The sequence below is a fragment of the Neocloeon triangulifer genome, unplaced genomic scaffold (genome assembly GCF_031216515.1).
Source record: "Neocloeon triangulifer isolate White Clay Creek 2 clone unplaced genomic scaffold, ASM3121651v1 ptg000002l, whole genome shotgun sequence".
In the NCBI taxonomy this organism is placed as follows: Eukaryota; Metazoa; Arthropoda; class Insecta; order Ephemeroptera; family Baetidae; genus Neocloeon; species Neocloeon triangulifer.
The window spans coordinates 8,989,237-9,003,845 of NW_026775545.1; the positions used below are offsets into that span (position 1 = coordinate 8,989,237).

General features: G+C 38.0%; 1 protein-coding gene and 2 long non-coding RNA genes across 4 annotated transcripts in view; 2 read left to right on the forward strand and 1 right to left on the reverse strand.

Moving 5' to 3' along the window:
- Positions 1 to 14,609, forward strand: part of LOC132205144 (uncharacterized) — a 216,429-nt gene that overhangs the window by 108,824 nt on the left and 92,996 nt on the right. Inside the window, exon 6 of the long non-coding RNA XR_009442667.1 lies at positions 3,846 to 3,886. This is a non-coding gene — a long non-coding RNA (uncharacterized LOC132205144). The remainder of the gene's footprint in view (positions 1 to 3,845; positions 3,887 to 14,609) is intronic.
- The window catches only part of LOC132205151 (uncharacterized), a 47,606-nt gene continuing 36,721 nt past the window's right edge, over positions 3,725 to 14,609 (reverse strand). The window contains exons 3-4 of the long non-coding RNA XR_009442674.1: positions 5,952 to 6,021; positions 3,725 to 4,345 (exon numbers count right to left, since the gene is read on the reverse strand). This is a non-coding gene — a long non-coding RNA (uncharacterized LOC132205151). The remainder of the gene's footprint in view (positions 4,346 to 5,951; positions 6,022 to 14,609) is intronic.
- The window catches only part of LOC132205141 (homeobox protein abdominal-A homolog), a 34,629-nt gene continuing 24,887 nt past the window's right edge, over positions 4,868 to 14,609 (forward strand). Inside the window, exons 1-3 of one of the 2 annotated variants that reach the window (XM_059634027.1) lie at positions 4,868 to 5,525; positions 6,884 to 6,937; positions 12,539 to 12,559. In XM_059634027.1, coding sequence (XP_059490010.1) covers positions 5,051 to 5,525; positions 6,884 to 6,937; positions 12,539 to 12,559 — 550 coding nt within the window. In that variant the 5' untranslated portion in view covers positions 4,868 to 5,050. The remainder of the gene's footprint in view (positions 5,526 to 6,883; positions 6,938 to 12,538; positions 12,560 to 14,609) is intronic. The other variant, XM_059634028.1, reaches the window with a different exon arrangement.

The window sequence follows — 14,609 nt, forward strand, 5'->3', positions numbered from 1 at the left end:
GGCAATGGGCCGTGCTCACTGATTTACAACTCAGACGCGGCAAAAATATTTGAATATTAAATCGGTCGTAAAAATCCTAATGAAGTGGACAGCAATTCATCGAATGGCAGTTAATGAGCCCATTGTGTGCGATACACGTGTTTTCCTGCTTATAATATCAGTTTAATTATTTTTACTGCTCGCCCCGAGGTCGTAAAAGATGGATTTATTGCACTTCGTTATGGTTAAGGGCATCATTAAAATTGAAATCACAACTCGAATTAAAAATGGCAACTAATTATCTATAGGTAGCCATATTAGTACATAAATTTGCATTTAAATAAAATTGTGATAAAAAAAGATATATTTTTTTATCATTCTGTGTAATGCATTCAAAAATATTGTAATAAAAAGAGATGATAAATCAATAATAAAGTTTATTTCGTCCGATCGATAAATTTTCTGCAACTGGTGAAATTAGTTTTTTTTCCAATTAGTAAGTGTACTGAGAACCTCTTTAATTTTTAAATTTTTGAAGGTGTTTGAAATGTTAATACACTAAATTATTTTAGATAAAAAGCACATTTATAGCACTATATCTGATATATCTAATTGTAAATTAAATTAAGTCAGACTCACCTTTTTTCAAAAGTGAAAACGCAAATAGAATTTTCCACCCTCTATAGTTTGAAGACGTCCTGCTTTGTTGACTTGCTGAAGGGAAATGCGATCTTTTTGCGTGTTCGGCACGACGATGCAAACGGAAGGAGGCTTTCCTCTCGAATGATGCCGTCTGGACTGGGCGCAAAATTGTCCCTCATACACTTGAAGCAAATTACTGCCAAACAGTCTCGTCTCCAACATTGCTCTTTCCCTTTGCCTCTCTCAAAAACACACACACCGCCGCCCTGTGTGGCATGTTTCTGTGTTTCTTGACAAAACAGAACACGCACCAATTTTCTCTCAGGCAAGCTCAAATTTCCCAGAGAATATTCGTCGGGTTAGAAATTTCATTATGTACCTGCAGCAACTTTTGGCAGTTGATGTTTTTTTTTTTAATTCTAAATGTTTACCCCGCAAGTGAAATTTCTGTTTTTCTTGCAGTGTTTAATAATATTTATTTAGAAATGAGGTGGTGAAAGGTGTGAGACGTTCTGTGAGCATGTGTTTTTTTTTATCGGTGCCCTGTGTGTGAGCAAGAAACACCAGCATCCATACATCCTTGGGACAGAAGCAGCAGCAGCAGCAGCTAAAATATCTTTTCCACATGCCGGAGTTCGTAGCTGTAAAATGCAATAGCTGGAAGATATGCGCCCGAGAGTAAACCGAGCTGTCGAGGGAAAGGACGTGTAGAAATACCACAAAGTTTTCTAAATGCGTGGGTCACAGAAATATACCTCAACTATGGAGAAGTGCTGTACCTGATTGAGTCAAATCTACATTCACCATGAATTTTCTGATTTAATTGAAAAGCATTAAAAATTGCAAAAAATACAAAAAGAAAAAATAATGAAGAGAGGATATATATAATTTAAAAGTTAACCAATTTTCTGGGATATTTTAGCACAGAATTTTTTCGGTCAACATTTCTTTTTCAATTTAAAATCTGTTGATTTTGCTTTATAGCTTTTGAAAGTTTGAAATTCCTAATTCAATTTAAATCTTTAGCTCAAATGAAACTAAGCTGGACGTAAATTTTAAGATATGTAAAATTTTACTTAAATAAACATAAAATAATTAATAACTCTCGCATCTCTCAAATAATTTAATTTTTATTGTTTATTGCATTATTCTAATTTCTCTTTAAATAAATAATTTTGATTTTTTCCCCACAATATACATATTTTCCTTGTAGCAACTTGGTCCATATAGTTCGTTAATTCCTTACTCTTGTTATTTTGAAAAAAAAAAATAAAATAAATATATTGATTTAATAAAATGTATATCTTGACCACCATTTGAAAGAAATTTCACTCAGCTGAGAGCTTAATTTTTGATGCTTAGATATCAAATATAATTAGGACATTTGATTATGGTTTTACACAATTATACATTTATACCCTAAAAAATTAATATTGCGATCAAAGCTATTTTCTAGTAGTAAAGAAATCAATTACAAAATTAAGTCACTTAAATTTTTCTCCATAGCCTGGGTTATGGCTACAATTCCATTACACTTTATTCCCACGTCATTTTGTTACGATTTATTGGAAATCAAACTGACCATATCACAAGACACAGAGTCCAAGTTGCGAAAGATCGATCGCGTGCGCGCGGCATTGACAAGAAAATCAATTTCCAAAGAGCTACGGCACGGCTGAATTAATAATTTTACAGCTCGTCCTTTATCGCTGGTTCTCGACGTATAAAATAAGTTTGCAAGCACAACATGAAATAAAATTACATGGCACACATTCTGGCCGTTGGAAAAGAAGCAGAGTACAGAAATTGCTAGAGTGTAAGGTTGCACAATTGCTCCGTTCTGCAGAGCAGCGCGAGGGCTACATGCGAGATGGCAAAGCCGTATTGCCTCTTCGCTCTCTTGTTCTCATCCCATACTTTTAGCAAAATGTTTCACTCGTCATTTACCACGAGATAAGAGACGAGTATCAAACGGGGACATCATTTTTGCCCTCCGTCGGATATGCCTTAATAATAATACGTTGGGAGGGCGGCCCATCTCATTCCCGCCGCCCGGCAAATCAATTGATATTGCAATATCAGCAACTATGCAAATGGGAATTGAACGGATCTGCGCACACAGCTGCCGACACCAGCCAAGTGCAAAAAAGGGTGCAGCTGAGACGCGCTGAGAGAGAGAAAAGCCAGGGGCGGGAGATGGAAAAGAGCGAATGTAATTTATCGCGGCCGGCAGCCACTCGAGAGATGAAAACGCGGAACCAATTTTTTGTGCGTGTCACCTGGAGTGGCGAAAAGGTCGTTCGTTTTTCCCATCTCGTGAGCGAGCATCTGCACCCCCGAAGGAGGAATCCGACCCTCTGTGCGAGCGCGCGGGAATAAATGTATATTCAAATAAATATGGCGTTGGCAGTAGTTTCATTCGCGCCGCATAATGAGCGGCATTACGAGGCAAGTGCATGAGCAGGACTACAGAGCACCTCATCAAAATGTGCTTGCTCGCCTTATTTATGGAGCGGCGTGCCCATTGGTCGTCCTCGCAACGACCTTTTCGCCCGTTCCGCCGAAATAAAACGCGCCCGAAGATGAGATAGAGAGAGAAAATACATACAGACTTTCCCAGATGAAATTGATAATATTTATCAATAATAATGCGACCGGCCCCTGATTCCTGCTCACGTTATGCAACCCGCACAGTGCAATTGTTGCAATGTTTGCCTACCCTCAAAAATGCATTGCCAAAAATTACAAAATTTATAATATCCCAGCGCAGATGTTAACATTATGTATGTCGTTTGGTATTATTATTATTATTTTTTAACATATTGTTTTATTATTTAAAATTATAGTTATAACATTTTTACCATCATTACAATTGTTTGTTTATTAAAATATATTTAGATTTGTTATCAAAATTTTAAAATAATTAGCTATTATAATGGTATTAAAAAAAACAATATACTTTTTTTTAAATATTTAAATACAAATAATTATAAATTAATTGCAATCCATGTGATTGCCAGACAAATCTATGCATTGCAAATTGTTTCTCCACTCTTTCAGTATTTACAAGATTCAATTCGTGATTGTTAAAGTAACACTGGGCACTATTTATATGATAAATTCACCATCATTGTCCTCAAAATTTGTGTATAGCATGAGGCATATTTCCACAAACAAATCAATGTGTAAATACAATTTATTTTTAATTAATATTTTTGTTTCAGATAAGCCATTTGGATACTTCAAATTCCTCCATGTGATACAGGTAAGTTTTATTATATCAGTTTACATTGTAATTTAAAGTTATTCCGAGTGAACAGCAGATAATTTAAAAAAATTATTTTTAAAACATGTAAAACATGATTGACAATTTACCACCACTACAATATAACAGTAATGCTTAAATTAACCAGCAAGACATTTGTTAGAGCCCGTATAGAGAATTAAGTCACATAACACAGCTGAATTTTTGTCATTAAGACCGTTTTGTGGTCTGAAGAGCGCTTTTAAAGCTTAATGAGCTATTCTGTAGCGTTGAAAATTCTCTGGCTTGGCATTTGAAACGCGCCCTGAGGCTAAATCTTCCCAGCTCGCTCGTCTCTTGTGGCATTCGACGCCGCTCTTCTCCACTGCTGCTTTTGTTGTTTCCACCCCAAAATGGAACATTAGTTGCGACGATCATTGTCGGGGGCTCACCGGCCATTCTCCCGTGCCGCATTGTCAACTGAAAAAAGAGAACAGAAATCAGTATAATGCGGCGTAACGTTCAAAATAAATGCATAAATGTGAATTTCAATAATGGTGTCGAGTTTCCAGAAAGAAGAGTGATAAAGTGTGTGTGTGTACGAAAGTGATCTGAAAAGCCCAGGTGGTGAAACATGTATGGCGTTTTACGTCCGAAAAAAATGATCTTTAACTTTTTTATTTTATTTTTATTGAGTGACAATTTTTTCCGACCGTAAATTCAAGAGTTTCCCGTTCTGTCTGATTATTCCTGCGCGTTAAAGTGTATTAATTTTAAATTATCATTGTGGAGATTTTAATTTTTTTTTTGTAAAATCAGTTGTGTGAAAATCCATATTTTATTGAAGTGCGTGCAAATCGGCACAAGGAGCATGACTAAAGTTAGGTGCTTGGTGCGCGCGCCATGGGAGGGCGTCGCGATTGAGTCGGGCGGCCGGAGGCCCCCGGCCTCGGCGGCGGCGCTAGTGGTCCCCCCTCCGGCTCCCCACCGCTCAGCGGCCTCTCTTTCTCTCTCTGACGGCGGCGGCAGCGACGGCGCCCAACCCATCGCGCTCGCAACTTGGCCGGGCTGCACCTCTCAATCCCGAAGCACCCTCCCGTGGCGCCGGACGTCGTTTTTGCCGCGCTCAGGCCGAGGCCACGTGCTGCCAGTGCTGCCCCCTAGGTGCCCTCGTCATGCGGCAGCATGACCTCTAAGTTCATCGACACGATGCTGCCCAAGTACAGCGGCCAAGACACTTCTTCCTACTCCCAGTCAGCCTCGCACCACGCCAGAATGTACCCCTACGTGTCAATGGGCACGCACCAGCAGGCCGCGGCCGCCGCGGCCGCCTTCAACGCGGCAGCGGCCGCCTCCAGCACCATGGTGCCCTTTTCCACGTCGCTGGCGGCCGCGGCCGCCTCCGTGTCCGACTCGGACAAGTCGTGCCGCTACACAAACCCGGCCACCGGCCTCTCGGCCGCCGACTCCATGGTCAACTACACCCTGAGCCACCAGAACGGCTCGGCGGCGCCGTCGAGCATGGCCGCTGCGGCCCAGTTCTACCACCAGACGGCGGCCGCCGCCTCCGACCCTTCCAACCCGCTCAGCACGGCCTGCACGCAGGCCTCCGGCCAGCCCCTGCCCGACATCCCGAGGTACCCCTGGATGTCGATAACTGGTAAGTCTGACCTGGGAAGGCAAGGGTTGTGTTTGGTTTTTTTAATCTTATTTGTCCCGAAGGGGGTTTTCACTTTCTACTTTTATTCTTTTCCTTCCTTAGTTTTTTGTGATTATTTTCATGTGTTTGGTATGCGGTGTTTTCTTGATAATGGCCCCAAGTGTATTTTAATGGCCGTTGAAATGGATCGTTAAAAATTAATTATTGCCCCTTCTTGAAAAAAAGGCACAAGGAAAACAATTAAATTGTCAGATTGAATTACCAATGTAATTTGAATATTTTTTATTCTGAACTTAAATAATATTTTAAATTATTACTCAGCTGTGAAATCACTTTTTTATGAGCATATAATTTAATTGGTCAATTAAACATCAATACTCCATTAAATTAGTACTTGTGACTAATCGCCTTGACTTTGATTTTTACCAATATTCTCCTCAAATGGTCTCCAATCTTGATTTTTCTCCGCGGTTGCTGGCCTCTTTTTTTCGCCGACCTGCAAACAAAACTACATTCAATAATCTTACCAATTTTAATAACAACTCAATTTTTTAACTAAAGGAACCAGAAACTGTCCAATTTCCATTTCGCATTTTTACTACAATGAGTTTTGAGCAATTTCTTGAGCAAAATTGAGGGACAGTTGAAGAAAGCGTAGCTCTGTGAGTAAGTGCCGGTCGTAAAGCCGGGAGCTGCGAGCGCCATTTTCATATGGGACTGGCGCAGGAATTGCCGGTAACGGGCCATTCTCGCTTTACGGCGCTGTTCAATATAGCGATGCGCCCTCGCGCGCTATTTGTATTCATTTGCAGGCTTTGTTTTGCCGACAGTCGCAATCTTTTGCATCACCACAGTTGTGTGAATGCTAGTAATGAAACTTGGAATACACTCATTTTATGTGCGAGTCAAGGTTTCTTAAAAAAAAAATCAAAAAGAAAAGGATGAGAGTTGCAACTATGTTGGCACTTTTTGCACTTTGTGTTTTTATGTAAATGGGATAGGCTGTTTTGAATTAATTATCGCTCACTTAATTGTGTTTAGTGCCTTCATAAAATTAATTTTACGCGTTACTTTTAGTGCCTCGTTTATTTAATTTTAATGATTTCATAGCTGCATTTAATTACCGCGTGCAACCTGCAATTAAATAGAAATAAAAAGAGTCATGGCTGCAAGTTTATCTACAATGTAATACTATTTGAAAGGCAATAATTAATTTATTAAACGACGCTCGTTTCATCGATCGTAATAAATATACATATTTTCTTGTTTGGATTTTATTGAGTTCATGGTTTGGTTTTTATGATCCATTTAGCAGTAGTGTCGGTCTGCAAATTAAGAAATATTCATAATTGATATAGATTCTCTCTTTGGTTCTCTAGATTGGATGAGTCCATTCGACCGGGTCGTCTGTGGTGAGTACCATTAAAAATTTAATTACTTTTAATAGAATGCATGCTTTATTATTAAATTAATGATTTTAAATATTCCCAGCGTTTCAAAAATTACTGATTAATTTACTATTTGAAATTTTTTCCCCAGTAAAATTTTAGCATGAATATTTTTGCACGCTTTGAAAACTTTTGGAGGGATTAAGCGTAAAATTCGGCCGTTACGGCTGTTGTGTGCGGTCGCCGCCTGGTTTTTGTCTATTCGCTTTTTTGGCGGACAAGAGAAGCTGCAGTAATGGGATTATTTACGAGGGACAATGTATTTATCAGTTCATTTGTACACAAGGGCTTAAGTCTTTTCTCACACACCAAAAGCTGCCAGGCCGCCGATAATAAATATAGTCGGGGACATTCACAAAAAAAAAAAAATAGTTAGAGGATTGGTTGGAAATTGAGAAGAAGAAGAGACAAGCGAGTGTCTGTTGTTCATTTTGAGCCGAATAATGGTCAGCATTATACACACGTATCTCCGTCTCTTTTTGTCCAGAGGATCGAGGATTTATAAATGCACCTTGACAATAACCAGTTTTTCTCCCTCTCTCGAATGAAAATGAACCAACAACCGCGGTGAATAATAAATTCGAGCCGTCTCTCTCTCTCTGTCTCGTTGTCTGTGATTATCAAACGACGCCATTTTCGTGTGATGTTCGAGCTGGAGCTGCTTTGCATACTGGTACGTGAGCGAGTCTGAAAGCGCTCCGAATTGCGGCAGGCTCATCACTGAAATCACTTTTGACTAGTGAAATGTGTAGGCTGTTAAGATAATGCTCTAAATGAGCCGTTAGGTAATTTAGTGGTGGCTTTATATATTATTTTTTCTCTTCTCACAGCCGGAGCTCCCACTCGGGGACCATTTTTCGGCCCCGCTTAAAAATGTATCCCGCGCCTGCCCTTTATTCGGCCTGCTGGTAATTTATTTCGTATATTATTGGAATTATATGAGTTTTATGTACGTGTAAAGAACATTCGGTTGTCACGTTTATGGGATACGGGCCGTTTTCGAGCCAGCTCTCGCCAGAACGCGCGGCTGCCGCTTCTCGGAACCATTGCTCATCTTTATTGTCAAATAATTTGCAATAATTGGGTCCCTTTACACTGTCAAAAAAAATCGGAAAATTACGCCCGTGTCACGGCAGAAACGAAGTAAAAATAGTACGGACAGACATAATTTTCTGTACTTTACGTCGTAAAATACTTTTACGGGTGAAATTGATATGCGATTTTACGTATTTGGGATGTAGCGCAAGTCTCTGTAACAGATCCGTAATTTTACATCTCACTTTCGGACTTTTACCTGAGTGCATGCATGTTAGGGGAGGAAAGCTCAGGAGAGAATAGGGAGAGAGGCTGAAAACGTCATCACCCACGCCAGCAACTGACAAAATTCAACCCTCGCGCCTCGGCTGCAATCAGTTTAGCGTCTTTCGCCACAAAGAGAACTCCTCTTTGCTGCATCGGGCACAACATCTCTTAAAATTATGGAATATTTTGGAGCGAAGCCGCTTAATTTCCAGGTGGAGGCCTCCGCGAGTACTTGAAAATTTAATGTAAGTTTGGATTAATCATTTTTAATTGAAGAAAATACGTTTATTTAATGGTTATTAAAAAATCACGCGCAGCTAAAATTTATGCATATTGTTTTTATTTTTTTAGATTGGATTTGAAGTGAGCACTTTTGGAATAAACTTGTCCCTCGTCAATGGAAGTTGTGTTGGCATTGCGCAAAAGGTATTTTATACAGAGATTTCTCATCAATGTTTTGCTAAAGAAATTTATTTTTATTTTTCAGACAGTGTTTTCATCAACGCAAGATACAAATCGAAAAGGAATTTCTGATAAAGACTACGTCAAGAGTTTCATCTACCTCAATATAAATTTTTACGTCATGTGAGTTCTCTGTAAATCCGTGATTATTAATTTATTTTAAATAAAAGTAGCCATTTATAGCAAAAATAAATTTTGTGATTTTCTGTAAAACTACCATAAAATTACGTATGAAAGAAGTAAAACAAAAATACAGACACAGTACGTAATATTCTGTGCGAAGGGAGAAATTTTCTGTAACAAATCCGTAAAATGCATCTACGGGAGGGGAGGCGGAAAAGTGCGGGCGCTCAGGTAAAATCCCTTCTTGAGAAGAGACGTACTTTTACGGCATACGCCAGAACAATAGTTTGCACCACAGATACGTAAAATCGACCATTCCATTTTAAACAGTGTAATGGGGGTTGACGACAATATGTGCGGAAATATGATTCCTGCCTGTTTTGGCTGCTGCCAGCAGAGTATGTGCGATCGTAAAATCTACAGGTTGAAGCAATAAAAATTTTCTTCTTTCATACGCCATTATAATGCAAGAAAGAGTCGTTAAAGTGTGGATGAAAGGCATCTGCAGAAAGATTCTTTCTCCAGACGAGAGCAAACACATGCAGGGGCGAAATGCATTCACATTAATTAGACAAAAATTTATATAAATTATTTAAAATTTAAAATACATTATACTAAAAATTAAATATATTTAATTGTTTTATAGATTCACTATTTTGCTTAGTTTTAGATATTTTTATATACATAATATATTATCTTATTTATATTTTCTTTCAGTAAGATTTTTTGACACATATAAATGGATAGTGCAAAACATGGACACATAATTAACATTAATAAATAAATTAAATAATTATATTGGAAGTCTAGGCCCCTAAATTATATAATATATGATATAGAAAATAAGTGTTTAATTCTTGCAAATAGTTGTTTTTGGTTCATTCAGGGTTCATTTACTATCCCTCTGTCGACGGTTTGGATTTGAAATAAATTACACTTAAAAAAATCTCTTCATTATTGCATTATTACATTATTACTTATTTTAAGTGGCTGCATTCCAGATATGAAGCTGATAGAACTTTTGAAAATAATATTTTATACAGCTTTTGCAACTATTTGTCATTATTAAAATATATAACTTGCATTTTATTAATAGCTCTTTCCCAATATTCACCCTTTCCTCTTCAAGAAATGAGCACAAAATTTAATTTAATTCAATTCAATTCCTTTATTCCATCGGAACAATTTAATTAAGCATTGTTTGATGATTCGTATATCGGACAGCAAATAAAATTTACACCTGCCACCAAATTTACAGCTGTCACTAATTCCTCTGCGCGGGTCACCTCTCATGTGTATTTTTATTTGGCGCGCTGCGGATAGTGGTCGTTTCAAAACTCACAGCTAAATTTTATCGTCGGCAGGCAGGTTAACTTTGATTTGGTCTTTTTCATCAAATGCCGTCGTAAAAGCGTTTTAAATTCAGCTTAATTCGAGTGTGCCGGCGATAAATTTGAGAACAGCTCGCGTGATTAATGACGACGAAACACCCGAGCTGAAAATAACTCTTGATCTCGGCGTAAAATTCTTCATACGCGAGAGATTAACACGCAGATAAACATATTTTATATGATGCGAGAGGGGGGAATAAAATTTTACGACCAAAGTTTGAAGTTTTTGCGTCCAATGAGGATTATTTTTCTTGCTCTTGGAAGAACTTCGTCTTTATATTTTTACAGAAAAAAAGGGGCTCGCCTGCAACGGCGAGTTATTTTTTGAATTGCATGCTGTAAAGCCATCAGTCGGCGGCGTTGTTGTTTTTTCAGTCAAATCCGCGAGAGAGCGACTACGCAGAACGTTCCTCGGGGAAATCATTGTTATATCGCATGTATTATAATGAAGTACGGCTCAAACGCACAAAAGCCAATTATACACGAATTTTTGCATTAGTAAATCCGCACGGAACAATACGAGAAAAATAAAACTTGAAAACATTAGCGACCGATGGGAAACATTAATTTTTTTTTTATATTTTCCACCGGACGATTCCAATTAAGAAATTCCGATGCAAATAGAGGTTTGTTTGCAAATCTGGCTTTATTGGGTGTTTAGGCGATTGCATATGTATGTACATATCGAGTACAGCTAGCTCGTTGCAAAATCAATAGAGCGAGCCGCGTTAAAATCGGCGGGGATCGACGCCGGCAGCAGCAGACATTAAGGCAGGTAGCGCACATTACTTTATGCCCGTAATAAGGGTTAAAACTGGGGAGTGGCTTATGCGATCCAATGAGGCTTTTGATCCCCCACCCCTACGGGGCATCCACTTGATCTACCGGCGCAGTAGCAACCCCTGCGAGCTGCTCTCTCGCCACCGCTGCTGGCGCGCGGCACCCCCTCGGCGTCACATCCGAATTATTGCAATCTTTCAATGAAACATGCCAAATATTGTGGCACATGTGGCCGTAAAATATTAGGCCGTGTCCGTTCGAACAAGAAAAATAGTCATAATCAGAATGACGGGGTCGTCGGGCGGGGGTTGTTCTGTGTACTTTTGCCGGGGGTTGAGAGAGATGGAAGAGATGGAATTCTCATTTGTGGTGTGTAATCCGCATTTTCAATTTGCAGTTGGGATGAATTATGAGAGGCCATTCTGCAATTTTCTTTTGTTCCGTTTAGCCACATCTGCGGCAATTTCAAAGTTGATAGAGGGTGTTTTTCATCAATATTAATATAATTATAAATTTAAATGAAAATAAATCCAAACTCAGGAAAACCCCGATGAAATTTAAATGCAAATAATTTTATCTTTCTTTTGAGAACTATTAAATTTGAATACCAAAAAGTTAAAATCAGAAAAATTCAATTACCAAGCAATTTCATTTTTTAGTTTCAAGAAACTAAGTGTTTATTGGGTTCAAAAAAAAATTCATCAATTGGAAAAACCAATTAAATAAATAATTTTTATTATATTTGAGAACTATTAAATTTGAAACTTGAAAAGTTGAAAAAAAAATCAAGTACCAAGCAATTTCATTTTTTTTAATCGGCAAAATAAAGATTAGCTTTTAAATTTAAATAAATTCATCAAGCCTCACAATGTTCTTTAATTGTTTATATCGCGCCCTGCAATGAATATCAAAAGTAAATCTCGGCGACGGTGATGAGGGCAAGGTAATTCATCTGGCTGTCTTGTGTATTAGGTAATTAGACAGAGTGTCGAGTCGCCAGCTCTGCCTCTCGGCTTCTCTCCGCGTGTTGCAAAAGGGCGTAATAACACACATCACTAAAGTCATCCCATAAAAGAGACAAGAGGCCATCAAACTTTAGCATGCATGCGGTGGTCCTTTTAGATGAGTGTGACGGTAAATGAACCTCGTCATCAGCGGTGCAAGTGAAGGACATGCCTCCCTCAGGGGCCGTACGCATGATCACATGACTAATTCAAAAACAAGGCAGCACACGCGTCTCGCAAACACGGACAGAGAATTGCACACACAAGAATTTTGAAATTCTGAATTATATACAGAAAATGAGCGGAAAATTATATGAGCCCGAATTATCTATAGAATTGCAAAATTAGTCCAGGATTATTTTGATTTAAAAAAGCAGCATTCTCTTTGGAAAAAAGATTTTCCCAATTTATGAGAAAATTATTAAACCCCTAACTTTAAATTTAAGTTGATTTATCCATACAAATTTTTGTTTTACTTATGTTTTGTTTTCTTTTAATTCCAGGTCCATACGACGGTCTAGGCAGTAAGTACAACCCTTTTTCATTTTTATTTTCTCCATCTATACACACACTCACAGTTCTTCTGTTGACTCACCTAAAACACGCGGCACCCTTTCTCTTATTTCCTTTCTCGCTCTCTTCCCTTTTGTTTCCGCCTCTGGCACTTTACACGCGGTATATAATACGAAACACAAACTCACGCCAAACTTTATCTCATCATACGCAAACACGGGCGAGAGCATGGCGGAGAGTACCATGCGCAATGTATAAATAATCATAATTGCGTTCGCGCTGCACGGCTAATAACGGCCGTGGAAATTGAGCGGGGACTAATCTCAACTCGGCGTGCACATAAATAGGCGCTGATAACGCCAGCCCGTGTATTAAATGATAATTCTGCAACCAAGCATGGCGGCCGTGCTCCATTATTAATACCATTATTTGCATCTCCCGGCGAAACTAACGTCCTGGGCGGCCCGAAATTATTTATGTTGGCGTGAAATTTTAATAACGTACGGCTCGGAAATGAACTGCGAAATCATCCAAGCTGCGAAAAGTCCCTCTCTTGGATATCTCAAGTAATTCAAGAGCAATTGAATTATTATGCAAAGTATCCGAGTAAAAATTCAAAATTGCCTCTCGGAGCCCCTCTCTCTTGAGAGTGGCTGATGTGTAATATGCACTGTTCTGTGCTACGGCCTTAATTAGCTCGGCTCTTTCTTGTAGCGGCGCAGATAAAGAGTCATAAATGAAATAAAAATTTATACAAGCAGCGGCACGTCGGTCGGGCGCTGCTTCTTCTCTCGCACAAATACAAATTCACCTCCCTCTCTCTCTCTCTCTCTCTCTCTCTCTCTCTCTCTCTCTCTCTCTCTCTCTCTCTCTCGAGTTCTCCCTCGCTCACTTTTTGGTAGATTAACTTTTAAAGTGCGCGCAGCAGTCGATTCCAATTTTCCTTTTCCCTTTTATGGACTGCCTCATTTTCCGCCTCTCGTTGCGAAATCGACTTTTTCTGCCTCTCCGCAGGAGAAAAGGGAATTTTCGTTCTCTCGCGAGAGAGCATTTCCACATAGCAAGAGTCGTCCCGCCGCCATTCGTCAGACCGCTGCTGATAATGAAAATGAACATAGTGTCTATCAACGGGCATATTTTGTATTCCGTCCGCACTTCCACGGTCGTACCGAAAAAAGGCTGAAAATTGATAGCAGTGGGAAAATAAAAAGCAGATGCTACTGCCACGATATAGGAGAGAAAAAATGGTACAGCTTCAGCTGGTGACAGCGCAGAAGCTAATTTTCAGTTGTAGAGTTCGGTTGAATTTTTTTAATTAAATAATTTCTCCTTATTATTAAATTTCAAATTCAAATTGTTTCACTTTTTTGTTTACAAATTATTTAAACTGGTGGCAAGTCTTTTTTTAATTTTGTTTTCAAGTTAATTTTTGGCAATGCAACACAAATGATAATAAATTTAAAATACGTAAGACTGAACACGACTTAACGGGACTTTTTTTAATTAAAGAATCACTTCTTTAAATTTTCAGAAATTGCACAATTAATTTTTAGGATTCCAAGTAATTTTATGGATTGTTTTTAATTTTGTTTCTTTAGTTCAATGTTTTCACCACTTACTTTATATTTTACTCTTAAATTTAATTTAAAAAATGATGAAGTAAATTTTTTTTCTAGGAAATAAATTATAGTTAATTGAAATGCTAATATGCAAATTATGCAGTCAAAGTTGTAATACTTAAAAATATAAATTACATTTTTCTTTAATTTGAATTATATCTTAAGACTTTTTAAATTGACTTATTAAAATAAATTTATTTTATTATTATGTGTTGTTATATTTTTTTCTTTATTTAAAACAACTTTTTCTGCATAAATAACTTTTTTTGTTTATATCTTTATAGTATAAAAAAAAACACTTTTAATTTTTTTATTTTTATAATGTGACCTATTTTGATAGTAATTATTATTATAGAATTAAAATTAAATGCTTAAGGCTTTCTCACTGGGATATAATGTGTATTTTGGATTTGGTGACGCTTTCACGACCTTTTAATCTTCC